Consider the following 26,557-nt stretch of genomic DNA (forward strand, 5'->3'; position numbering starts at 1 on the left):
ACCAGTTGAGTCACCTCCACACCTCCCCTTTGAAAGAGCACAGGTGTTTCCTGTAATCTCTCTCTCTGTCTCACTCTCTCTATGTCTGTCTCACTCTCTCTATGTCTATCTCTCTCTATGTCTGTCTCTCTTGCTCGCTTTGTCTCTCTGTCTCGCTCTCGGTCTCTGTGTGTGTGTGTGTGTGTGTGTGTGTGTGTGTGTGTGTGTGTGTGTGTCTCTCTCTCTCGCTGTCTCTCTCACTCACTCACTCTGTCTCTCTCTCATGCGGTCTGTCTGTCTCTCTCCCTCTCTCTCTCTCTCTCTCTCTCTCTCTCTCTCTCTCTCTCTCTCTCTCTCTCTCTCTCTCTCTGACCAGGAAGTGACACCAGTCCATACATCCCCATCCAGAAGAACAGTGTCCGGTGTTGCTCAGTTTGACCACAGGACTGACGCGACACCAGAACAGAAAATGGCGTCGTTTCAAGACCCCAGTGTTTGTAAGTACCACGCCGCTCATCATACCTTCATGTTGCTTTGACTTCTGTTGTGACGGGGGATTTTGTTTGATCAGAGTTTGGTTTTTTTGCAACTCCCATCGGCATTGATTTCTCAGACCGCTGTGCTATACAACACACTATGCCACAGTAACACGAGGCTGCTTGGATGTACTACGGTGTCTCATTTGGTTCATGCGATAAACTTTTCTCATAAAGCATCGCGTCTAAACCGTTACTAGATCACTCATTGCCAGATAAGGCTCCCCTACCGATCTGGCAGGTCTTTAATGGGAAGCCACAGGCTTGCCAGATCCTGCGCCCCCATTACTGTGATAGCAACAGTCGTTTGGCGAGCTGCAGTTTGTTTTCCACTGCTGCTGATAGCAGTGTACACAAAGATAGAGCTTATGGCGAGAGGTACGGTACGTTCCATTACGTGCATGTGGGGGTCATAAACAGGGAACCAAAGGAAGACTTTTATACATTTTACTGCACGCGTGCACACGCACACACACACACACACACACACAAACGTGCATACGTAGCTGGAGAGGTGTTACAGAGGTGTTGTTTTTGTGAGATGGAGAGAGAGAGGGACAAGAGAGAGTATCCCTGCTAGAGAGAGAGCTATCATCCCTGCTAGAGAGACAGAGAGAGAGTATCCCTGATAGAGAGAGAGAGACAAGAGAGAGTATCTCTGCTAGAGAGATTCATCCCTGCTAGAGAGAGAGAGCGAGGGAGAGCGACGAGAGAGACAAGAGAGAGTATCCCTGATAGAGAGAGAGTATCCCTGATAGAGAGAGAGAGACAAGAGAGACAAGAGAGAGTATCCCTGCTAGAGAGAGAGATATCATCCCTGCTAGAGAGACAGAGAGAGAGAGAGTATCCCTGATAGAGAGGGAAAAGAGAGAGTATCCCTGCTAGAGATATCATCCCTGCTAGAGAGACAGAGAGAGAGAGAGAGTATCCCTGATAGAGAGAGACAAGAGAGAGTATCCCTGCTAGAGAGATATCATCCCTGCTAGAGAGAGAGAGAGAGAGAGAGTATCCCTGCTAGAGAGATATCATCCCTTCTAGAGAGAGAGAGAGAGAGAAAGTATCCCTGCTAGAGAGATATCATCCCTGCTAGAGAGAGAGAGAGAGAGAGAGAGAGTATCCCTGCTAGAGAGATATCATCCCTGCTAGAGAGAGAGAGAAAGAATATCCCTTCTAGAGAGACAGAGAGAGAGAGAGAGAGAGAGATGAGAGAAACAAGAGAGAGTATCCCTGCGAGAGAGAGAGAGAAAGAATATCCCTTCTAGAGAGACAGAGAGAGAGAGAGAGAGAGAGACGAGAGAAACAAGAGAGAGTATCCCTGCGAGAGAGAGAGAGAAAGAATATCCCTTCTAGAGAGACAGAGAGAGAGAGAGAGAGAGAGAGAGACGAGAGAAACAAGAGAGAGTATCCCTGCTAGAGAGATATCATCCCTGCTAGAGAGAGAGAGAGAGAGCGCGAGAGAGATGAGAGAAACAAGAGAGAGTATCCCTGCGAGAGAGAGAGAGAGACTATCCCTTCTAGAGAGACAGAGAGAGAGAGAGAGAGAGAGAGAGAGAGAGAGAGAGAGAGAGAGAGAGAGAGAGAATATCCCTTCTAGAGAGACAGAGAGAGAGAGAGAGAGAGAGAGAGAGTATCCCTGCTAGAGAGACAGAGAGAGAGAGAGAGAGAGAGTATCCCTGCTAGAGAGGGGGGGTGTGGGGGGCCTGGATGGTGATAGTTTATAGTCTACTATGTTGGACATGTTGACAGAAAATTGCCTCAAGGTGTTGAGGAAGTGTTGCCTCTAAAAAAAGGCCCAATGCAGACACGCATGCTTGCATACAAAAACAAAAATACACACACACACACACACACACACACACACACACACACACACACACACAAACTGGGCTCGGTAAAAATGTAGATTTAGTGTTTAAAACTGGAGGCGGCCGTGTGTGTCCTGCATTCCTGCATTGCTGCTCCCTATTTGAGGCTTTTGTCTCAGCTGACAGCCTGGCAGCGATGTTTCGATGACAGCAGTGCAGCGCAGGTCGAATGACCGACAGCGGTGGCGGGGGTGAAGGACCCCATTCTCCGAAATCTGTGGCGCTCAAAAAAAGCCCGGTGGCTGACTAACGGCGCTTAAAAAAGACCCAAAGCTCACCTTCAAATCTCCTGCCCCCGTCCTTTTTAAATACGTAATGTTGTTTAGCCGGCGTCACGGGCATCGCAGCGGCGGCGGCGCCGTGAGGGGCCCACGCCAGCTCAGTACCGTACCGCCGTGGCTGTCAGACCTGGGAGCCATGAATATGTCGTGGACGACAACAGAGACAGACAGAACTAACCGTTGTGTCTCTTCTAAACGTTCTGCGTCTGTGTGAAATGAAAAACCCGTTTCTGACGGAAGCGGTGGAGCCCCGTGATGCCTCCGCCTCGCCAAGGTGGAGGGTTTCGTCCTCCTGATGCGAACTAATCTCGGCCTGACAGCTGATGATGGTTTTTTCTGCCGTGCTCCTTCTTTTTTTTTCGAAACAGTGGAGCATCGGCTCTCCCGGTTCGTTCCGGTTTTGAGTCCCCGGTGGCCGATACCGGACAGGATTCACCCCTTAAGACGGTGGCGTCTGCTGGGAATCGGAACCGGCTTGACTTTTATTGGCGAGTATCGACCCCCCCCCCCCCTCCCCGAGTGGCCTGGAAGGAGTGGTGATGGGTCACATTCTGTTGAGATAAACGTCGCAGATGACCTTTCCTCTACCTGCCTCTCGTGATGGCTGGAACACTTTTAACCCCGCGGACCAACAAAGCTTTTACCCCGAGGAAGAGCGACAACCCCTCCCTCCTGATGCAGTATTGTAGCGCGTGAAAATGATAAATACTGACATACACTACTACATACATACAGTGTATATACATCCATCCATACATACATAAAATGACCTGGAGGTAGATACCGGTGATAGTCTGAGTCCAGACAGGAAACCGAATTCACTCTCGTCTCTGTCTCGTTTTTCAGACATTTCGCCTCACGCGTTGCGTTGGCGCACATCATGTTCATCTGAAGCCCAAATCAAGCGGTGCGTTAAATACACATGATGCAACAACTCAGATTTATTTCTGTCAGACTAATTTTGAAGCCACTCAGTCTCGCCCAGGCCGTCATTAGGTATTCCACACCAGCGCCTTCGCCCTCCACATCGGCAACAGGAAACCCATGCACAATTTCAGCGGGATTATCAGACAAGTGCAGCTTCTCCGGCAGGCTGATAACCAGCCTTTTATTTTCTGTAGTCGATGCACCGCCGCGGCCTGCTCGGGCACACACACACACCAACGGTGTTTGTCACACAAGGATTTGGAAGCGGCAGTGATGCTGGTTCATATGAGCGGCTGGCCGGGCGGAGATGGCCCCTCTCTGAGTGTCATAAACCAGACACGGGTTCTGTGTTGAGACCCGTCTCGCTCTGAGACAGGGAATGGAGACCCCGGCCCAGCGAGAGGTTACCTGGTTCAAGAGGAGCTTTGTCGTCACCCCAGGGTCATCACGATGGACATGATGACCCTGGGGAAAGCGAGAAAGAAAAGAAAGTCCCCTGCAGTATTTCTACTTTACCTCTTTTATTTTTGTCTTCTGAAAGGATGTTGGAAGGAAGGGAGGAGAGACGGAAGGAAGAAAGGAAGGGAAGGAAGACTGAATGAAAGGAAGGAAGGAAGACAGAAAGGAAGAAAAGAAGGAAGGAAGGAAAAAAGGAAAGAAGGAAGAAATGAAAGGGAGAAAGGATGGAAGGAAGGGAGAAAGGATGGAAGAAAGGAAGGAAGGAAGAAATGATGGAAGGGAGAAAGAATGGAAGAAAGAAAGGAAGGAAGAAATGATGAAAGGGAGGAAGGATGGAAGGAAGGGAGAAAGGATGGAAGGAAGGGAGAATGGAAGAGAGAAAGGAAGGAAGAAATGATGAAAGGGAGGAAGGGAGAAAGGATGGAAGGAAGGGAGAATGGAAGAAAGAGAGAAAGGAAGGGAGGAAAGACGGAAGGAAGAAAGGAAGGGAAGGAAGACTGAATGAAAGGAAGGAAAGAAGGAAGGAAAAAAGGAAAGAAGGGAAAAATGATGAAAGGGAGAAAGGATGGAAGGAAGGGAGAAGGGAAGAAAGAAAGGAAGGAAGAAATGATGAAAGGGAGGAAGGGAGAAAGGATGGAAGGAAGGGAGAATGGAAGAAAGAGAGAAAGGAAGGGAGGAAAGACAGAAGGAAGAAAGGAAGGGAGGGAAGACTGAATGAAAGGAAGGAAGGAACACAGAAAGGAAGGAAAGAAGGAAGGAAAGAAGGGAAAAATGATGAAAGGGAGAAAGGATGGAAGGAAGGGAGAACGGGAGAAAGAGAGAAAGGAAGAAAGAGAGAAAGGAAGAAGGAAAGACAGAACATGCTCTGTAGTTTTTCCCGGTGTTGCTGTGATATTTTGGTCTCGTGAGAGGAGGAGGGCTGGGAGGAAGGAGCAGAGCAGGGAGGGTAACAGGAGAAAGAAAAGAAATACAGCCGTGTGACATCCGGCCTCGTTTTACAGTATCTGAGTCATCTCTCGGTCCTGTCTGGTTTCTGTCGTTCATTCTGTGGGGCAGGATTAAGGGCGTGGGTTTCTGACTCGGGTGTAGTCTCGCCGCCCTGCTGCATCCACAGGTACCACCTGTAGAAACGGTCCTGGTTCTGGTGTCAGCCGGAGCAGTACGTACAGGTCTGGAAAAATAAAGACTCCCCCAACGTGGGGAGATAAAAAACCCACTGACCTCAATATTACCCAGGGCCTAGCCTGCCCTGAGGCGTGATCCGCCACCTTCGCATGATTTATCGGTCTTCTTGTAGCACACTCGAACCTGCTCGACCTATAATACCGGTGCCCGGGGCCATTCTGCACACGCGGGCCTTTAGAAATGCCTGTCTGGGTTTGCTGGGAACGGCTGCCTTTATCTGCGGCGACGCTCGGCCCGTTACCATCCCGCCGTCTCCTTCTGGAACGATATCTCCCGTCTTCCCCTTCCGGGGAAAAGTGGACGGACCAGCAAGCATCCGTTTATTTCTGAGCCGGGGTTTAGGACGTCTGCGTCCATAAGCCTGCCGTGACTTAAGGTTAAGGGCATGTCGGGTACCTCGTCTAAAAAAAGCCAGCGCACATCCAGCCACCCCCCGTCCCCCCGTCCCATCAGTCTTTACTATTTTTTTAGGGGCGTGTGTGTGTGTATGTGTTGGGGGGGGGGTGTCTAAAATAAAATCAGCTGTCGCTGGACGCCTGGGCCTCACTGTCGGAGCTGGTCTCCAACCCTCAACGTGTCTCTGCCCCGGGTTGGGTTTCCGTCCTGCGATAACGCCGGTCGACCGCGGGGCCTCCTGTTGCCGCGCTGCGCCGCCTAGAAACTCGGGGAAAGAACCAAAAGAAAACCGCTTCCGTTCCTCCGGATTCTATCGTCGGCTGAAGCACAGAGCTACGCACCCAGATTAATAAGGTGAGCAACGCGTGTGACTCGCCGGCAGTTTCCTTCCGACTGCGTAACAGCCACCTTTGTGGGCGCCGCGGCGACCGCGGCGTGATTGAGTTGAGCGATTAAGTGATTATCTACAGGAGCGCCCGTCGACGGAGACGGATCGAAAACAGTCGGATGGGTTTTGCGTTGATTATGGGGCTCGCGCAACGCAACCCGGGGCTGAGCCGCGCCAGGACATCTTTACTGTAAATCAGAAACAAGATAAAATGGGGGTGGGGGTGAGGGTGGGGGGGTATGAAAGAAAGAAAAGGAGAAAAAAAACCCCGCTGTTGGGACTCCAAGTGCCGCATCTTCACACAGAATAGGATATCGGTGTTGCAGCGGGGATCTGTGATTCCATTAGGATTAGTGGGTTGTCATAAAACATGTATGGGTGCCTCCTGTTTCCTTGGACCAGACGCAACCAGCAGCCATCAGATCCGGAATATTCTGCGACCATAGCAAATTAGAGACAAAGTGCTTAGTCGAGCGCCAGGAAGCCCCTCCGGGGCCGTTTCAGCTTCTGTGTGAAGAACTTCTTCTGATAGGTTTGACAACTCAATTATTACGCCCGTGTTGCCTCCGTCGGTTACCAACAAATGGTCGGCCGCAGCTGACATTTCCATTAGTGTTGCTCCCCTTGACTCGGCTGTCAGGGCGGCGCCGTCCCAACGCGCTGGTCACCGACAACCCAAACGGGAAGCTGAGTGGATTTTTGGCTCCGATTGTGGACGGGAGCTGGGACGGCCTGGTCCGTCACCTCCTCGCGGCTCTGATAATGCTTTTGCTTGTACTCCGCTGTCGTCGCCGTGTCGCGTGCAGGTCTCTTACAGGTACAGGGATTCTTTAGCTGCCTCACGTGCAGGCGGACACCAGCAAACACTAGCTCGCTCACCAGATGCCCTGTACACCAGCAAACTCTAGTTCGCTCACCAGATGCCCTGTACACCAGCAAACACTAGTTCACTCACCAGCTGCCCTGTACACCAGCAAACTCTAGTTCACTCACCAGATGCCCTGTACACCAGCAAACTCTAGTTCACTCACCAGATGCCCTGTACACCAGCAAACTCTAGTTCGTTCACCAGATGCCCTGTACACCAACAAACTCTAGTTCGCTCACCAGATGCCCTGTACACCAGCAAACACTAGTTCCTTCACCAGATGCCCTGTACACCAGCAAACACTAGTTCCTTCACCAGATGCCCTGTACACCAGCAAACACTAGTTCGTTCACCAGATGCCCTGTACACCAGCAAACACTAGTTCGTTCACCAGATGCCCTGTACACCAGCAAACACTAGTTCGCTCACCAGATGCCCTGTACACCAGCAAACACTAGTTCACTCACCAGCTGCCCTGTACACCAGCAAACACTAGTTCACTCACCAGATGCCCTGTACACCAGCAAACTCTAGTTCGCTCACCAGATGCCCTGTACACCAGCAAACACTAGTTCGTTCACCAGATGCCCTGTACACCAGCAAACACTAGCTCGCTCACCAGATGCCCTGTACACCAGCAAACACTAGTTCGCTCACCAGATGCCCTGTACACCAGCAAACACTAGCTCGCTCACCAGATGCCCTGTACACCAGCAAACACTAGTTCGCTTACCAGATGCCCTGTACACCAGCAAACACTAGCTCGCTCACCAGATGCCCTGTACACCAGCAAACACTAGTTCGCTCACCAGATGCCCTGTACACCAGCAAACACTAGCTCGCTCACCAGATGCCCTGTACACCAGCAAACACTAGCTCGCTCACCAGATGCCCTGTACACCAGCAAACACTAGTTCGCTCACCAGATGCCCTGTACACCAGCAAACACTAGCTCGCTCACCAGATGCCCTGTACACCAGCAAACACTAGTTCGCTCACCAGATGCCCTGTACACCAGCAAACACTAGTTCGCTCACCAGATGCCCTGTACACCAGCAAACTCTAGTTCGCTCACCAGATGCCCTGTACACCAGCAAACACTAGTTCGTTCACCAGATGCCCTGTACACCAGCAAACACTAGCTCGCTCACCAGATGCCCTGTACACCAGCAAACACTAGTTCGCTCACCAGATGCCCTGTACACCAGCAAACACTAGCTCGCTCACCAGATGCCCTGTACACCAGCAAACACTAGCTCGCTCACCAGATGCCCTGTACACCAGCAAACACTAGTTCGCTCACCAGATGCCCTGTACACCAGCAAACACTAGCTCGCTCACCAGATGCCCTGTACACCAGCAAACACTAGCTCGCTTACCAGATGCCCTGTACACCAGCAAACACTAGCTCGCTCACCAGATGCCCTGTACACCAGCAAACACTAGTTCACTCACCAGATGCCCTGTACACCAGCAAACACTAGTTCGCTCACCAGATGCCCTGTACACCAGCAAACACTAGTTCACTCACCAGATGCCCTGTACACCAGCAAACACTAGCTCGTTCACCAGATGCCCTGTACACCAACAAACTCTAGTTCGCTCACCAGATGCCCTGTACACCAGCAAACTCTAGTTCGCTCACCAGATGCCCTGTACACCAACAAACTCTAGTTCGCTCACCAGATGCCCTGTACACCAGCAAACTCTAGTTCGCTCACCAGATGCCCTGTACACCAACAAACTCTTCTGCTGAGTGAACTGGTGCTGAGACTGAGAGACTGAGGGACCACGAGACGTCTTCTAACCACCAAAATTGAAACAAGCCAATAGCATGTCGATGTCCATGTTCTTCCAAAAAATGACTGGTCATGACTGGCTGTCGGTCAACTCAAACTCCCTCCCCTCACCCCCCCCCCCCCCGACTGCTGTGTTTCAGTCACATGTGCACTGAATCGTAAAGGTTTGGGAAACAATCGTGATTTTCAACATCCTCTCTCTCTCTCTGTCTGTGTCTCTCGCTCTGTCTGTGTCTCTCGCTGTTGTTCTCTGTATCTGTCTCACTCTCTCTTGTCTCTCTCTATCTGTGTCCGTCTCTCTCGCTCTCGCTCTCTCTCTCTCTCTGTATATATGTGTGTGTGTTTTAGGGATAACGCTCCATTAGCAGCCATAATACTGATCAGTCCTCTTGAGTGTCTCTGAAAAGCACACAAAAATTGTGCAGAAAGTGTTGCTGGCATTGGCAGCCGGCGGACTCTCCTCAACACAGCAGCTGTGTTTACCGTTGTTGTTTGCCTTTCCTCATACACTGTGGTCTATTTGGATGTACTTACCTCACCAGAGGTAGCAGCAAGCTAGCGAGTGAGGGTTGTAGTTTTTTAATGTGCACAGATTGCCCCGCGGATACCTTTTGACGGCAGCACGCGCACGAGTTCTCATTATTTGGGCCGCTAATGAAGTGTTAGCCCTGCAACACACACACGGAGATCATGTTGGAAATCACGATTGGTTCCCTTTAAGCGCATGCGGCAGGCCGGCGGTGGTGACAGAGAGGTCAGCGGCCCTGGACTCGGCTCAATATAGCCACTGAGTCGTGCATACCAGCAGCGCTCGCCTCCCCCGTCGGCTTTTCCTAGCCCCCCGTCGCACTTCTTCCCTCCTCCATCCTTCCCCCCCCCGCCGCTGCTATCACTAGTGCCAGTTTAAAGCACCGCTGCCATGGCAGTTGAAGAGATTAGGAGTTCATATCCCTCAGGAAAAGAGAGAAAAGAGCCATCAGCGTTAGTGTGGAGATGAAGGTAAACATGACTGAGAGCGACTCGCTGTCACCGCGTGCATGACGAAGAACTAAAAACCGGCCCACGGCAACGCCGTTTTCCTCAGCGTTGCCTGGCGGTACGACACAAACAGGAGACGGAGTCCAAATTAGACCAGGGCATCAAATGGCAATAAGCAATCCCGGTCAAAAGCCATTAATAATGCTAATTAAACATCAGTAAGTGCCAGTGTTAATTAGGCATTGGTTGGTGCCAGCGCAAGAGGGATGGGGAAAGGGAGAGAGAGGGGGGGAGAGAGAGAGAGAGAGAGCTTTCAAATCTCTGAGAATGAGGAATCTCATTAGAAGTCAGTGAGTCTGACCTGCTTTTTCTCTCTGTCTGTTTCTTTCTTTCTCTCTGTCTTTATCCCTCTCTCACACACACACTGACCTGTCCACACACACACACACACACACACACACACACACACACACACACACACACACACACACACATCCATCACCCCCTGTTACAGGGGAACATGACTCTGCAGACAGAGGCAGTTTATAAAAAGGGAGAGGTTTATTTTCTAACATGGCCAGCCTCCTCTGGAGCCGGTCTTACTTCACCTCCGTGCTATGCCCGCATCACGTCGGAGCATTCCTGCCTCACAAGTCTGAGATAACCAAGGCGCTGTTGTCACCGCTCGCCGGCAGTAAAATCCCCCCCCCCCCCCATCGGTCTGTCCCACCTATCGACAGCACCCCAGACCATGACGTGAAGCCTCATCCCCAGTGATAAATAGGGGCATTATTCCTGTGTCCCTCTGTCCTGGCCGGTGTTGGATGACAGCATGACCTCAGGTGGAGGATGCCTGACCTATATTTATAGGACACGCCGGACAAAAAAAATCCTGTTTTATTTTCAGACGTTGCCACTGTGGACAGTCATCCGCTACCTCATTCTAGCACATTCTCTCTCTGTCTCTGTCTGTCTGTCTGTCTCTCTCTCTCTCTCTGTCTCTCTCACTCTGTCTGTCTGTCTGTCTGTCTCTCACTCTCTCTCTGTCTCTCTCACTCTCTGTCTGTCTCCCTCCCGCTCTCTCTGTCTGTCTGTCTGTCTCTCTCTCTGTCTCTCTCACTCTGTCTGTCTGTCTGTCTGTCTCTCACTCTCTCTGTCTGTCCATCTTTCTCTGTCTGTCTGTCTCTCTCATTCCACTCTCCATCTGTCTCTCTCTCACTCTGTCTCTGTCTCTCTCACTCTGTCTGTCTGTCTCTCACTCTCTCTCTCTGTCTCTCTCTCTCTGTCTCTCACTCTCTCTCTCTGTCTCCCTCACGCTCTCTCTGTCTGTATGTCTCTCAGCGTCTCTCCGTCAGTCTCTGTGTCTGTCTGTCTCTCTCACTCTCTCTCTGTCTCCCTCACGCTCTCTCTGTCTGTCTGTCTCTCTCTGACTCTTTTTCTGTCTCTGTCTGTCTGTCTGTCTGTCTGTCTGTCTGTCTGTCTGTCTGTCTGTCTGTCTCTCAGCCTCTCTCTGTCAGTCTCTCTCTCTGTCAGTCTCTCTGTCTGTCTGTCTCTCAGCCTCTCTCTGTCAGTCTCTCTCTCTCTGTCAGTCTCTCTGTCTGTCTGTCTGTCTGTCTGTCTGTCTGTCTGTCTGTCTGTCTGTCTGTTTCTCTCTCTCTCTGTCTCTCCCACTGCTGGTTTATTGCTCGCACTAACATGCCATTTGTGACAGGAAGTTAAAATAGATGGAGCGGGGGTGGCGGGGAGGGGGGGGGGACACGGTGTTGTCAGGTTATCAGGTAAAGCACATTGACTTTGTTGATCATGCAGTACATAGAGCATGCGGTGGTTCGGTTCAAGCAGAGACAGTTGGACCAGGTTCCTCCTCATGATGAAACTGGCGGCTTCCGGGAGCAGGAGAGCTCAGCGGCGAGGAGCTGGTGTGCTCAGAAGCCTCGCTAAAAGTGGGCTGAGATAGGAGGGAAGATAGCTCGCTCTGCACAGCGGGGCATGCACAGCATGTACCACGCCAAGGAGGGAGTGCCTTACCCACCGTTGTGATGCTAATTCACCAAAGCAGCCTTCGTTAGATCCGAACGCAGCTGAGGGGGCCGCTATCATCCACGAAAGGCGAGGAAATATGTTTTTTTGTTCCAACAAGTATTGCAGAAGAGCTGATAATGAACACACACACACACACACACGCAGTGCGGATACGAAGGCAAAGACGCGAGCGCTGAAACAAGAACGAGAGGAGTGTGAATTTCTAAATGTGAAAAGGTTAGCGTTTGAGTACGTAATGAGGGAGCGTACATGCTATTTAGGAGCCTCTTTCATCCCACGGCGTTGTTGCTCAGAAGAGAGAGAACACGCTTAAGGCTGCAAGGTCCAGTGTGGGTGTACACGCTGAACCGCAGCGAGCTCCTCTCGGCAACTTAATGATGCTCTGTAGCGCGGAAAAGTCAAATGTAAAATCAATGGCGTTCTCTAATTGACCATCCACGGGGACGCGTCGCGCGGTGTGAGGAACCATACTGCGGGGCTTCGTGATAGATGGTCACTCCACTTGGGTCCTGCAAACCAAATCCCTCAGACGACCACGGCCCGTGTTGCGGTTCACACGCCCATCTGGAACAATACACGGCGCTGTATGTCAGATTTATGATTCGGATCTTCTATTATCCTCGCGGTTATTACGGTGAGAGGCGCTGCGGTTTTGCAGTACTGACACCAAAACAAAACCATATTCGATCGTAGAATTTCAACAGGACGCCATTTATAAAATATTTATCTAACATCTGCAGCTGAATGCTGCAAATTTGTCACGTGCATAATGAGGGCAGCTGAGGCTGATGGGTTTGAGCCGGCGTAATGCTCAGCTAAATAAAAATCTATCCAGCCGATTCTTCCGGAGTGTTCACCCCAACCTGTTGATTTGTAATGGGAGGAATATCTCGCGCCTTGTTGCAGGAATCATAAATAATATCATCCCACAAGTCCAATTATCAAACGGCAAGCTCCATCTCCGACCTCACTGAGGCCACAAGGGGAAAAAAAAAAAAGAAGATGAGTGAGAAGGTGGCAGATATCAAGACAGCGTCCCAAAGACGACGAAGATGCTTGACATTAATCACATATCACATACGACATCCATCAGTAGCACTGCCTGCGAAACTGTCACTCCGCATGTGTCGGCCTGCAGGAAGGAATGAACTGAGAGTGAATCGGTAAAGGCCATTCGAGCCTTAGTCGGGAAAAAATCTTCTTGTGCACACACACACATATGTATATATATATATATGTTTATGTGTGTGTGTATATATATATATATATATGTGTGTGTGTGTGTGTGTGTGTGTGTGTGTGTGTGTGTGTATATATAGACACAAGAAATGCGCACACACACACACACACACACACACACACATATATATATATATAATATATTTGTATGTGTGTGTGTGTGTGTGTGTGTGTGTGTGCGCGTGTGTGTGTGTGGCATGCCTGCAGCTACTCCCAGCGCAGGCAGATCCAGGTCAGGATACCCTGAGGAAGAGGTGATCCAGAGGGACAGGGCACCTGGTGCCGAAGACCCGGAGCAGGGGCAGGAGCCGGAGCCGGTCTCTGTGAAAGAGCGTCTGGCTATGTATCAGGCCGCTGTGTCCAAAAAAGACACCAGCAGTTCCTCCTCTACCGCAGTAAGTAAGACGATACTTCCACAAAGACGTAAAAAGAGAAGCCACTGCGGATATGCAGGCAGCCAGAGAGGTGCACGCATTCAGTATGCATCCCCCCCCCCCCCACACACACACACACAGATAAAAGAAATGCCAATACATATTGTGTATAATAATGCCATCGATCACCATCAGAATAATCTAAATTGGTTCTTTGCACAAAATATTGTATTTCTGCAGCAAAGAGGAATACTCTGTGCTGTCGGCAACAAGCCTCGTCTGCAAAGATTGTGTTGTTTCCTGGGGAATAAATAGAATAAAATGAAATAAAAATGTGTGAATACTGATGAACTGCTGATTAGTTGACTTGTAATTAATCAGCAATTAAAAAAGTGGGACACAAAAGCCACTTGTTTGAAAAGGCTTAAATGCACACGTGCCCCTTTAGACAAGCTGCATGTCAATACAGAAAACAGCAGCCAAGATTAATTCAGTCAGCCCACTCTGTTAGTGTAATACCCATCAGCCCTCGTTATCATCATGTGTGATTTCAGATCGTTTCAGAACGAACGGGCCAATTGTTTATATTAGCATCATTAAAAACATTGTAATAACTTCTGCTTCATTCTGCAGTAATAATGAGATAATACCTTTATCAAACACTGTTTTCCTCCCATATGTGTCATAGTTATGCCGATGTGAGGGATATGTTCTGACATTTTTGTTTTTGCATTTTGACTGCACATTATCAGCACATTATTGTACATTTTATGACAGCTCTGAATGTAACTCCAGGCAGCACTTCCTGTTTAATAGATTACTGGGTGCAATACCATCTCACGCTCGGTTAATTAGCAACTGCACTGCCAATGGACTGACCTCGCGTGATCCCAAATATGTTGTGTCACATGGCGTCCGCTGACAGCTGATGGTGTGTGTGTGTGTGTTTGTGATCCAGCTGATGGGACCAGATGTGTAGTTTCACTGCTCCCTGATGTGTGTGTGTGTGTGTGTGTGTGTGTGTGTGTGTGTGTGTGTGTGTGTGTGTGTGTGTGTGTGTGTGTGTGTGTGTGTGTGTGTGTGTGTGTGTTTTGCTAGACAGAGTCTGAATGGAAATACTTTTGCTCTCCCTCGTCCTCTTGTGGCTGATATTTGTTGAGAATCGACCAGGTGTGCAGAGTTAGCATCCTCTTCCTGCCTGACTTCATTTGGTCCTTTCCAGCTGTGAGCAGAGCACCACTGTAGGAAACAGCAGAGTGATTTATTTACATATTTGTGTGATTACCGACCATGCCATGACACCAGTATACAGACAACATACATTAATTGGATTCATATGCGTGTGAGTTAAATGCATGCATTGCAAATGGCTGCACCCCCAACATAAAGAGAAGCATGGGCAGGTCTGCACATCCCCACATCTGCAGACACATGAGCAGGGCAGTGAAATGTTGTTTTGTGCAAAAAACCAACAACCATGTAAATAGTGTTTAAATAAGGAAATACCTGACAGTCCATAAAGGAGCTCATTGTGTCAAAGAGACGGATGCTTTGCCTCGGCATCCTTTCTCACATCCCGGCAGGGATGCCCTCTCTCCACTAGGGATTTAGCAAAGCAGCTTGGATTTTTCGTTTCACAGTTTAAGGACTAATTTGCTGCTCAGCTAAGAAATAATTGGCAAGATTGTTAAACGCTGTGCCACCCTCAATCTAATATAACTGACGCTAATGTCCAGACATTTTCCATTTTGGGGCAAATATTCAAAAAATAATGACAAATGTAATACTGACACACTCAGATGATAGCCATCTTTGCTCATCGTTGGTTGCAGAAATTGCGACCAATTAATGTAAGATGAACGTTCGTGTCGCTGTCTAGTTATTTGCTCGTTCCATTTATCTTTGTTCACGAGTTGAAATCACTTCAGTTTGAAAGCCGCCCATAAGAATATTAGTTGCAGTCTTAAATGATCTGATATTTTATCGGGTTTAGTATCAAGAGTACATTTTCACACACACACTGTGGGGACCCCTCATTTACTACATTCATTCCCTAGCTCTTACCCTAGCCTTAACCTAATCCTAATTCTAACCTTAATCCTAAACCCAAATCCTCACCCTAAAATACACCCTCTTCCTCATGGGGACCCATAAAATGTCCCCACGAAGTAGGTGGTTTCAGGTTTTTCTATCCTAATGGGGACCATTAGGACAGAAAAACCTAGTACACACACACACACAAACACACTGTAGCGAGCAACGGAGGTGTCATGGGACATTACGTCACGGTAAAAATGAGACATTTTTTAGGAGCTATCGTGAGCTATGGGTGAAAGTGTTTCTTGCTTTACACTGCCGTGCAGTAGATGGCTGTCCATCTTGTTGTTTACGGTCTGATCTGTTTCCTGTCTGCAGGTCATGGATGAGTCAGAGGCCTGCACACTGCCCGGAGGTCTGGCCAGTGTTAAGAGACAGTTTGAGAACCAGCAGTTTGCCTCCTCCTCCCAGACCTCCGTCACCGAGCACCACTTCCAGCAGAGATCTGTGCAGGTGATGTCACAACCCCAGTGGTCCACGCGACATTCTCGGTCTCGGGATGAAATGACATGAGGTCTTTGTGCCACTGTTTAGAAGGTCTCCCCTCTCAGCATCATTATGTCCCATTCATCGACCCAAAAAATAAGACACACGACATCTCTGTGTGTGATATCCATGAGCAAAACATGCTGCAGTATATCGGCAGGTATGCGAGCACCGCGGAGCAATTTGGGTCATTTACATTCTGCTCGGGCTAAAACCACTCTTGACTGCGAGGCCTTCCTGCAGCGGGGCGGATCAAAAGAGGGCACCGCCAACTTGGTTCGTATCTATCTGGCACCGTTATCCGTTAGCACGAGGGAGATGCCAGAATGAGTTAGCGGCGCGGGACGGGGCCCGCGGGCTCTCAACAAAGTGAGGTCACTTCTGTCCTGCCATGCATTCAGGCCATCAGCTCACTGGAGCGAGAAGCAGGATGAATTCACTGGGAGAGAAGTGAAGTTTGCGTGGTTTGTGTTGTTGGGTTGATACATCCATGGGCAGTGTGGGGGAAAAAAACCACTTTGTACTTGTCTCTCCCCTCACAGCTGTTCCCAACCTGCTTGTACAGGAGGAATATTATACTCGTGTAAATGGTTCCAGAGCTTTCAAACCGCACGTCTTTCATGTAAACTGCAGAGGGGCACAGCCGTATATTTCATATTTCCCTTTCATCCCATTTCAAATACAGCTTGTTGGAGGAAATGTAATGTTTTAGCTTCTCATTTATCACCACCTCTTTCCCATACTGCACTTGCCCCATGGTGATATTTAAAATGTGGCTGTTCTCTACGAAGCAGCTTTGTAATGGAAAAGCATTTGTTGATTTGCCAGGGAAGGGTTTTGTTAGGCTCACTCACATCAAATAAAATAAAAACAACTAGAGTCGCTCTTGCTGCCACACGCAGCCTTTAATTAAGACTTGATAAAATTGTGGTGTGTGTGTGTGTGTGTAGTCTGTGATTTAATGTCTAAACAGTTGTTTCCTGTGTCTGACAGGAAGTGTCCAGCTCCTCAGAGGTGACAGTCAGAAGCAGTACCAGAGAGGTCATTCCTAACAGCCACCTGTTTCATGATGAGCAAGAGGTACAAAAATATACCCAACCTCCCCGTACATACAGTCCTTCTATCGATAGATAGATAGTCATACAAAATGACAAAATGTTAGATTAAATCTAATCTATTCTAAACTAATCTAGTCCAATCTAATCTAATCTATCTAATTTAATGTAATGTAATCTAATAATGTAATGTAATGCAATGTAATCTAAAACTATTGACTATTAACTGATTATTGGTATGACGCCTTTCACTTTGTCAAGTTCAAGTTTCACTTTATTATCATATGCATCAACCTGCATGATGAAGGTGAGGTGAAATTTTAGCTTTGCGATCAGTTAGAATGCAGCATCAGGACAACCTTGGGTGGCTCCTGTGTTGAGGGTTACAGAGGCGGAGGTGTAGCCACCCACCCTAAACACCTGGGCTCTGCCAGTCAAAACGTTCAGGACCCTGTTGCACAGGGAGGTTTTTCAGGCCAAGTTCAAGTTTCACTTTATGGTCATATGCATATAAAAGCTATCATGTACCCTCAAATGCAATGAAATGCATATGCCCTGGCTCTCTCAGCCCTTAAAACTATATATAAGTAAATAATACCAAAACTGCCTCCGGCTCGGTCGGGCGTCCCTACAGACACAATGGGCCGTGCCTGTGGGTGGGAAGCCGGAAGTGGGTGGGTGTCCTGGTCGCTGCACTAGCGCCTCCTCTGGTCGGTCGGGGCGCCTGTTCAGGGGGGAGGGGGAACTGGGGAGAATAGCGTGCTCCTCCCATGCGCTACGTCCTCCTGGTGAAACTCCTGTCAGGTGAAAAGAAGCGGCTGGCGACTCCACATGTATCAGAGGAGGCGTGTGCCCTCCCTGGATCAGCAGAGGGGGTGGAGCAGAGACCGGGACGGCTTGGAAGAGAGGGGTGATGGGCCGGATACAATTGGGGAGAAAATGTGGGGGGGGGGGATCCCACAAAATAATAAATCACTGAAGTTATGTAAGGTGCAGTTCATTATTCTGACCGCCTGGGGGTAAAAACAGTCTTTGAGGCAGCTGGTCAGACCTCCGGTGCTCTGTAAGTGTTGTCCTGAGGGAAGAAGGAGAACAGACCGTGTGCTGAGTGATGGTGTCCTCCATGATACTTACGGCCTTCCTTCTGCAACGGGTGGCGTACATGTCCTGAAGCTGTGGCAGTGCTGCTCCTTTGATTTTCTTTTCTTTCTTTTTTTTTTTACCCCCCCCCCCCTCATTTTCTCCCCAATTATATCTGGCCAATTACTCCACTCTTCTTAGCCGTTCCAGTCACTGCTCCGCTCCACCCCCTCTGCTGATTCAGGGAGGGCTGTAGACTACCACATGCCTCCTCCGATACAAGTGGAGTCGCCAGCCGCTTCTTTTCACCTGACAGTGAGGAGTTTCACCAGGGGGACGTAGCGCGTGGGAGGATCGCGCTATTCCCCCCAGTTCCCCCTCCCACCCCGAACAGGCTCCCCGACGGACCAGAGGAGGCACTAGTGCAGCAACCAGAACACATACCCACATCCGGCTTCCCACCCACACACATACCCACATCCAGCTTCCCACCCGCAGACACGGCATTCTGAAATGTTTAAGACGTCTCAGAAGGTATAGTTTCTTTTCACTTTGAAAAGATGAAACATCAAATAGAAATGCACCTTGCAGTTTAAATGAGTCTCGTGAATCTCAGTCTTCGCCCCTCCCCATGTTGTTAATTGGAGGCCGTAGCATTGGAACCGTAATGCCAACAGTTGTTGTTGTCTTATCACAGGTGGTCCATGAGGAGAGGGTCCAGCATCACAACGTGGCCGCCAGTTACGCAGACCACTACAATGAAACAGGTTAAGAATGACATTATTCTGCACATGCCTGTCATATTGTAATGTGCACTTTTTATCACACGACCGCTTGTGCCCTGTATGTTAATGATCGCTGCCTCTGTGGCTGAATAAGGGATGAGCTGTGAAAATGAGTTGGAGTGCAGACGATTTTCTATTCAGTGCAGAGCAGCAAATCTAATCAGGGCAGAGCCAGGAAGTTAAAATATTGGAAAGTGGAAATTGGGCAATCACCGTTGCATGGTTTCAGAAAATGAAAACTACTCAGGTTTTTAATGAAATGATTTATTTTTCTTTCCAACCCCCCTGAGCTCTCTCGCTGGGAATGACTTAATGAGGCTGCCTTCTTCTTGTGTCTAATTCAGTTATGCTTGTCAGTGGAGAGGACCTTCCAAAGATTTCTACTCAGGCTTTGAAGCAGCAGTATGAAAAAAGCATTGAAGAGGCTGCGCCGAGCAAGCAAATTAAGGTAATTATGTTTCCTGTTTATTGAAATATAAGTTACTACGGGTTTTTCCATTCAGTATTAAATGAGGCCACATGATAATCGTCAAATGGAGGTTTTGTGTGATAGGTTATCTTGGTGTTAAAATCGGGTGGGATGAAAAGCCTCATGTCATTATAATCGGCATGTCATGTGTACATTATTTTTATAATCTTAAATCAATATTTTAACCAACTCAGTAATTAGAAACATGACAAACTGACATACACGAGTCTGACTTTACAGATTGAGGATGTTTGTTGATTTTACTCCCGACATGAGGTTTATATCTTGACCATGTTGTTTTAAGCATTGTGAGAAAGTTGTCCATAAATTGTCTAAACCACAAAATCATCAAAATTATACAATGTACATTTGATATGTGTTGGATCCTCCAGGCCACTTTATTTTATTTGACTCACTTTATCTCCTATCCTACTTTTCCACTCTTCACTTGACAGTCTAGGCAAAATGCTTTACCTGTATTTTCTAACTGTGACCCAACTTTCCCCTCATCAATCCAAATTGCCTATGAACCATAGGTCGATGTGGATCTCAATGGGTTTCAGTGGGCTCCTGTTATTCAGGCATCTAAGGGCTCAGCCATGACCAATTATGAAACCTCATCCACTGTAAAGACAGCTGCAGCCTCTTCGACAGCCTCTGCCTCTTCAGTGGCCTATGAGACTAAGGACCATTTCCCTCCCCCACCCATGGACTTGCTGTCGGCACCGCAAGAGGTCTCCGAGTGTAGTGTCTCTCCCCAGCCCCTCGATACAGTGTCCCAGCAGAAGTATGCTGCTACCAAGGAGCAATACTTTAAACAGAAAAGCATGGCTGAGCTAAAGCGCCTCTACAAGCACATCCACCCAGAGGTCCGCAAGAACCTTGAAGCAGATCTTCTTAGCCAGGTCGCTGAGGGAGAACAGACATACTCTGACAATGACGGAGGGGAGGTGCAGCAGGTGTGCTACATGTTTGAAAATGATGGCGGTAGTCCCAATAGGTCTATGAGCCCCGACAGAGAGTACCTGGAGTGGGACGAGATCCTTAAAGGGGAAGTGCAGTCCATGCGCTGGATGTTTGAAAACAAACCCCTAGATACCATCAAAGATGATACCCCAGATGAAAATGAGGTGAAGAACATTGCCCAACAGGAAATAATTGCTGGCAAAGATGTCAGATTCACAGCGTGGATGTTTGAGACTCAGCCCATGGATGCTCTGGGAACAGAGACTCCCGATTCAGCTGAGCAGTCAGAAAAACTGACTGAACTTGCAAGAGGTGATGTGCGAACAGCTACCTGGCTTTTTGAAACGCAACCACTTGATTGTCTCAATAAGATCTACCAAGAGGACGAGCAAGCCCTGGATGTCATCGTAACAAAAAATATCACCGGAGGAGACGTTAAAACTGCCAGGTATCTCTTTGAGACCCAGCATTTGGATTCCCTGGGCAAAACAGAGACCATTGAGGAAAGCCACTTCCTGAACCTGAAGTCTGAGCTTGAGGAGATCAAGGGGGAAGTCAAGACAACCACACGCATGTTTGAGACTCAGCCCATGTGTGTCATCAGGGGTGATAGTGGGGAAATGCTGGAGATCACCACCATCCGCAGGGAAGAGACCGAGAAAGGAGACGTAAAGACATCACGTTGGATGTTTGAAACCCAACCTCTAGACGTGATCAACAAAGATCCTGCTCAGGTAAAGTTGATCTGTGGCGTTTCCATGGAGGATGACGTACAAGGGGGTGTGAACAAGTGCAGATGGCTTTTTGAGACAAAGACCCTTGACACAATAAAGGATGATGAATGGGAGGGTTCCGGGAAGCTCAAGGAAGAAATAGTTGGAGCTGATGTAAGGAAGCATTGTCTGGTATTTGAGACTCAGCCAATGGATAGTCTGAAAGACAACGCTAATGCCAAACCTCTGCCATCAGAAGAGATTGTAGGTGGTGATGTTCAAAGTGCAAAACATCTGTTTGAAACAGTGCCCATGGAAAACCTGAAGGATCTGCCAGAAGTAGGCAAACTCCAAAAGAGGGTCGCCACTGAGGAGGAAAAGGGTGATGTGAGACATCAAACATGGGTCTTTGAGAGCCAGCCACTTGAAAATATAAGGGAAGAGAAAAAAGAAATCACACGAACTGTGAACTTAGAGGCTCTCGACAAAGGAGATGTAACCAACTATAAAGAAAGGTTTGAAACCATGGATTTAAGTAAATGTGAGGAAACGCAAAAAATACAAGTTGAGGGTGTTAAAAGTGGATCTGTGAAATCCAACAAAGATCTTTTTGAATCCACCCCAATGTATGCTATGCAAGACAGCTCTGGTCATTATCACGAAGTGAAAACTGTGAGGCGTGAGGAGATTGTGAAAGGAGATGTGCGGAGCTGCAGATGGATGTTTGAAACACGCCCTATCGATGAGTTTGATGAGAGCATCAATAAGTTTCAGATTATTAAAGGTATATCAAAACAGGAGATCGAGTCTGGGGATGTCAAGACGGCCAAGTGGCTCTTTGAAACTCAAGCACTAGATGCCATTAAATTTTTCAGTAATGTTGAAGATGAAGAGCATCAAACTAAAGAGAGTATCGAAATTGAGAAAGGAGACGTGAAAACTTGTAGGTGGCTATTTGAGACTCAACCGATGGACGTCTTGTATGAGAAGGTAGAGAGAAGTGAGACTGATGTCCAGGAAGTCCAAAAAGGAGATGTCAAAACATGCACATGGCTTTTTGAAACCCAAACCCTCGATAACATACGTGACCACACAGAATCAGAGTCTGAGACAGTTCTGAAAACATGTACTGTGAACCAAGAGGACATCCAAGGTAAAGATGTGCGCCTGGCTCGCTTCCTCTTTGAAACTGAGAACCTTGAGAACATCACAGGTGAGGATACTAGTTCCTTCAGGAGGGTCACAGAAATCAACATCCAGTCGGGCGATGTCTCTAGGATGAAGTACATTTTTGAGAATCGATCCTCTGACATTGTGAGCTCGACATCTGAGGAGATAATGCAGAGACTGAAAACACAGCAGGCAGAGGACATTCAGAAAGGAAATGTGACCAATTGCACCTGGATGTTTGAAAATCAGCCAATAGATGCCATTCACGATGAGTCCAAAGAAACCAAGGAAACACGCACCGTGACAGACGTGCAGGGTGGCAATGTCGACAAGGGACGCTTCATTTTTGAGACATTTTCTCTGGATCAAATTCAACAGGAGTCCACGGAGACAGATATCTCCAAACTCACCAGTACCATCAAGGAGGAGATAGAGAGGGGTGATGTGAAAAACTACACTATGATGTTTGAAACTCAGCCGCTGTATGCCATCCGTGACAAAGAGGGACACTACCATGAAGTAACCACTGTTACTAAGGAAGAAATAATGAGAGGAGATGTTGTAGGGGCCCGATGGCTTTTTGAGACTAAGCCGCTCGATTCAATCAGGGATTCAGAAGAAGTCTATGTCATTCAAGCTGTAACTGAAGAAGGGATCAACAAAGGGGATGTTAGCTCTGCTCGATGGAGGTTTGAAACACAACCTCTGGACGAAATTGCAGAGGACATAAAAGTAAGGTCTAAAACCGTTGAAGACATCCAAGGCGGTGATGTAAAGACAAACAAACAGCGTTTTGAGAGTGATGATATGTCTGAGAAGTATGTCAGAACAGTGAGTGTGAGCGAGATCCAGAAAGGGGACGTCAGGTCGGCGACGTGGATGTTTGAAACACGCACTATTGATAAGATTCACGGAGAAGGCACTGAATATGATGCAATGGAGACGGTGACCAAAGAAGAGGTGATGAAAGGGGACGTCAAGCAGTCTGTGTGGTTGTTTGAAAAGCAGCCCCTCGACAGAATCAAAGAGACTGATGGAACAGAGCCTGCTGTCACAAAAGAGGAAATACCCCAGGCAGACGTTAAGACAACAACATGGTTGTTTGAAACCACCGCTTTCGACGAGTTCAACGAGAGCAATGTGGAAAGAACGGAGATAATGGGTAAGAGTATCAAAGAGACCCTTGAGGAGCTTTACTCTCAGAAAATGGTTGACTCACAAGGAATACTCATTGAGGCAGACGAGATTGGCGATGTTCGAATGGCAAAATACAAGCTGATGAACCAGGATGCCCCGCAGATCCAAAAAGAAGAGGTTCTTAGGGGAGATCTAAACAACATTATGATGAACCTTCTGAATCGCAGGGAGACAACAGAGAAGGGGATAACTATTGATAAGGAAGAAAGGGGTGACATAAACACCACCGTGCAGCAGCTTTTGAACCAGGAGAAAGGAATCAATGTTGAGAAGGAGGAAATCATCAGGGGTGACATCCAAGAGGCCATAAACAATCTCCTCAAGAAGGAGGGTTCTTCTAAACATGGCATTCTCATTCAAGAGGATGAAAAGGGGGATGTGAGAATGACTATCTATTCCCTCTTAAATAAAGGGGAGAGAACTAGCTTTGAAAAGGAGGATATTGTTCAGGGCAATGTCAGCAGAACACTTCATAGGCTTTTGTCTAACCCAAACGCAGAGGAATCAAAGAAAATAAGGGTGGGGGACACGGAAAGAGGTAACGTCAGCTTTTACTCCACCTGTATCGAGTCTGGAGCATTAGATTACCTTAAACAGCTCCAAGGCGAACCTGATGAGTCCCCAGAAAAGGTGGAGAAAGAGCACATCATAGGTGGTGACATTGAGCAGACCAAAATCACTCTGAGGAGGACTCAGCAGCAGATAGGTCGCACAGTGGCGGAGGATGATATAGTCCCTGGTGATGTACACAGCACTGTCAAGGTGTTCATGACTGAGCCTGCTGTGAGCTATAGAAACCTAGAGAAACAAGACATAGTTAAAGGAGACCTAAGAGGAGCCATGGATTCACTTACCCAGGCCGTCAATCAAAAGGTGACAATAGAGAAAGAGGAAGTACTAAAAGGAGACTTGCACACTACTTTGAGGTCTCTGGAAGAGGCCCAGAATCACGCCAAAGAAATGGAAAAGCCCGAAATTGTACGGGGGGACATCAGAAGTGCCCTTGAATCACTGGAGAAATCTGTCACAGTAAAAACGGAGGCATCTGTGGAGGATTTAGTGTCGGGTGATATCAAAAGTACCTTGAAGTCCCTGGAGGAGGCAAAGCAGGCTGTGAAAGAGGTGGAAAAAGAGGAAATTGTCAGAGGAGATATTCAGACTGCCATGCAAAGTTTACATGAGGCATCAAGTGAGAAAAAGGTTTACCAGCATGAGGTGAATGAACAAGGTGATGTCAGAGGCACAATCCAATTACTGCTTGAACCCTCCACCTCCCCAAGACTGCAGCGTAGAGGGAGCATTGAAGGGGATGTGAAAACCTCCATAAAATCCCTCTATGAGGGACAGGAGACGACACAGCTTGAAAAAGAGGAAGTAATAAAAGGAGATGTCCAGGGGGCTATAAAGTGTCTCATGGAAAAAAAACAATATTCAAATCCGAAACGCATGTATCCTCCCAAGAAAGTGAAAGTGCCCGTGAAAAATCCATTACCCACAAAGCTGGTGGAGCATGAATGCTCACATGTGGCCAAAAGTGAGAGTGTAACAGTCAACCCAGCCCCTGCTGTGAAGAACCTTCCTCTGAGCAGCGAGTCACAAAAGCACAAAGTGAAAACTAATACCATGACCCAGGAGGGCCACACTCTCACTGTAGCCAGAGCAGACCATACATCAGAGTCTTCTCAAAAGATAAGGGTAAAAGAAGAGAGCGTGAAGCAGAAAACCCCAGCCCAGCAGAAAGCATTAGCCCCAAAGCCAATTTTCAGAAAGAACAAACAAATGGCAAATGATGAGCAGATGGAGACAGAAACAGTTGTTGATGGCAATGTGACGAGAGAGACACAAAGCACATCGCAGACAAACATTGCATCCCAGCAAACACGTGAAACAAAGGTAGTCAAACAAGTGCAAACCTCAGTGACCGAGCATAAGACTGTCACACACAAGCAAAGTGTGACGGCTTCACATATGTCTGCTGCGCAAAAGCAAACTGCTGTGACGGAGAACAAGGCTGTCCAACAAAAGCAGAACATGGCAAGCTCGAAGAGCAGTTACCATAACCTAGACATCAAGGCAAAGGGTGCACTCAAAAAAGGGAGGCCAGAGATACACTTTCCTCCCCCTCCGCCCTCATCCCCACCTCCGCCATCCGAATCGGAGCTCTCCCTCCCCCCGCCTCCATCACCTGTGACTGAGGGCCCTGCTTCCCCTGCATACTGCCCCCACATCATGAGGCAGGACAGTGACCTCCCGCCCCCACCTCCACCCCCGCCCCCACCAGTGGAGTGTACCAAATCGGAGTCGGAGTTTTTCCCCCCTCCTCCCCCCCCTCCTCCCCCGTCTGCTGCCGGACAGTACTTCCTCCCCCCACCTCCCTCGCAGCAGGAGCTCAACGCGATGCCTCAGCCGCCCCCAGTCAGGCCGGTGAAGCCAATGGGCCGGCCCACGTACAAAGTACCAGTGCCACCTGAGACGCCCAAGCAACCTGTACAGGTTAGACCCAAGTGGCAGAAAAAACAGCCAGCTCCTGCACCACCACCACCACCGCCGCCTCCTCCTCCTCCCGCCCCAGAAACGATGACATCAACTGAAGTCAAAGAAGAAGTTTCTGTTCAGGGAGTGAAAAAACAGGCAGGTAGTCAGGCTGAAACAAGCAGGCAGATTAATTCTGAATCAAAAATGGTGGCGGCAGTGGCCACAACACAAATGCCTACGGGGATCCCCACAGTGAAGCCAGCACAAAAAGAAGTGCCACCATCCCCTAAAAAAGTGTTTGTCCCCCCTCTTAAACTGCCCCCGCCTCCAGAACCCACTCTTGCACCGAAACCCAAACAGTATGCCCGCAAATTCAAAACTCCTCTCATGCTCGCGGAGGAAAGGTACCGCCAACAAAGGATGGAGAAAGAGGAAACTGAGCGGAGTAGTGCGACCACTCCCGTCTCTCCTCCACCTGTTACACAAACATCCCCCATTTCTGCCAGTGGTCAGCTTTCCACATCACAGAAAACGGAGGAAGAAGTGACTGTGGAAGCAACACAAACAAAGGTAGAAGAATCTAAGGCTGTTACCAAAGGAGAAAAAACAGCACATGAGACGGTTGCAAAGGGAACCCCGTCTCACATCCCGCTGAGCAAGCCTTTAATCTCGGTGGTAAATAAGAAACCGTCCTCTGGATCTCCAAATGTCTCCTTGGATAAAAAAGTCAACACCAGTGAGTGTCCC

The 26,557-nt window shown here is 48.5% G+C and overlaps 1 protein-coding gene across 1 annotated transcript in view; it reads left to right on the forward strand.

Moving 5' to 3' along the window:
- xirp2a (xin actin binding repeat containing 2a) overlaps nt 1–26,557 on the forward strand; it is a 60,048-nt gene that overhangs the window by 29,014 nt on the left and 4,477 nt on the right. The window contains exons 2-9 of the mRNA XM_056301225.1: nt 356–476; nt 13,151–13,338; nt 15,733–15,861; nt 16,894–16,980; nt 18,757–18,802; nt 19,165–19,268; nt 19,826–25,288; nt 25,364–26,536. Coding sequence (XP_056157200.1) covers nt 356–476; nt 13,151–13,338; nt 15,733–15,861; nt 16,894–16,980; nt 18,757–18,802; nt 19,165–19,268; nt 19,826–25,288; nt 25,364–26,536 — 7,311 coding nt within the window. The remainder of the gene's footprint in view (nt 1–355; nt 477–13,150; nt 13,339–15,732; nt 15,862–16,893; nt 16,981–18,756; nt 18,803–19,164; nt 19,269–19,825; nt 25,289–25,363; nt 26,537–26,557) is intronic.

This window comes from Lampris incognitus, chromosome 21 (assembly GCF_029633865.1).
Source record: "Lampris incognitus isolate fLamInc1 chromosome 21, fLamInc1.hap2, whole genome shotgun sequence".
Taxonomy (NCBI): domain Eukaryota; kingdom Metazoa; phylum Chordata; class Actinopteri; order Lampriformes; family Lampridae; genus Lampris; species Lampris incognitus.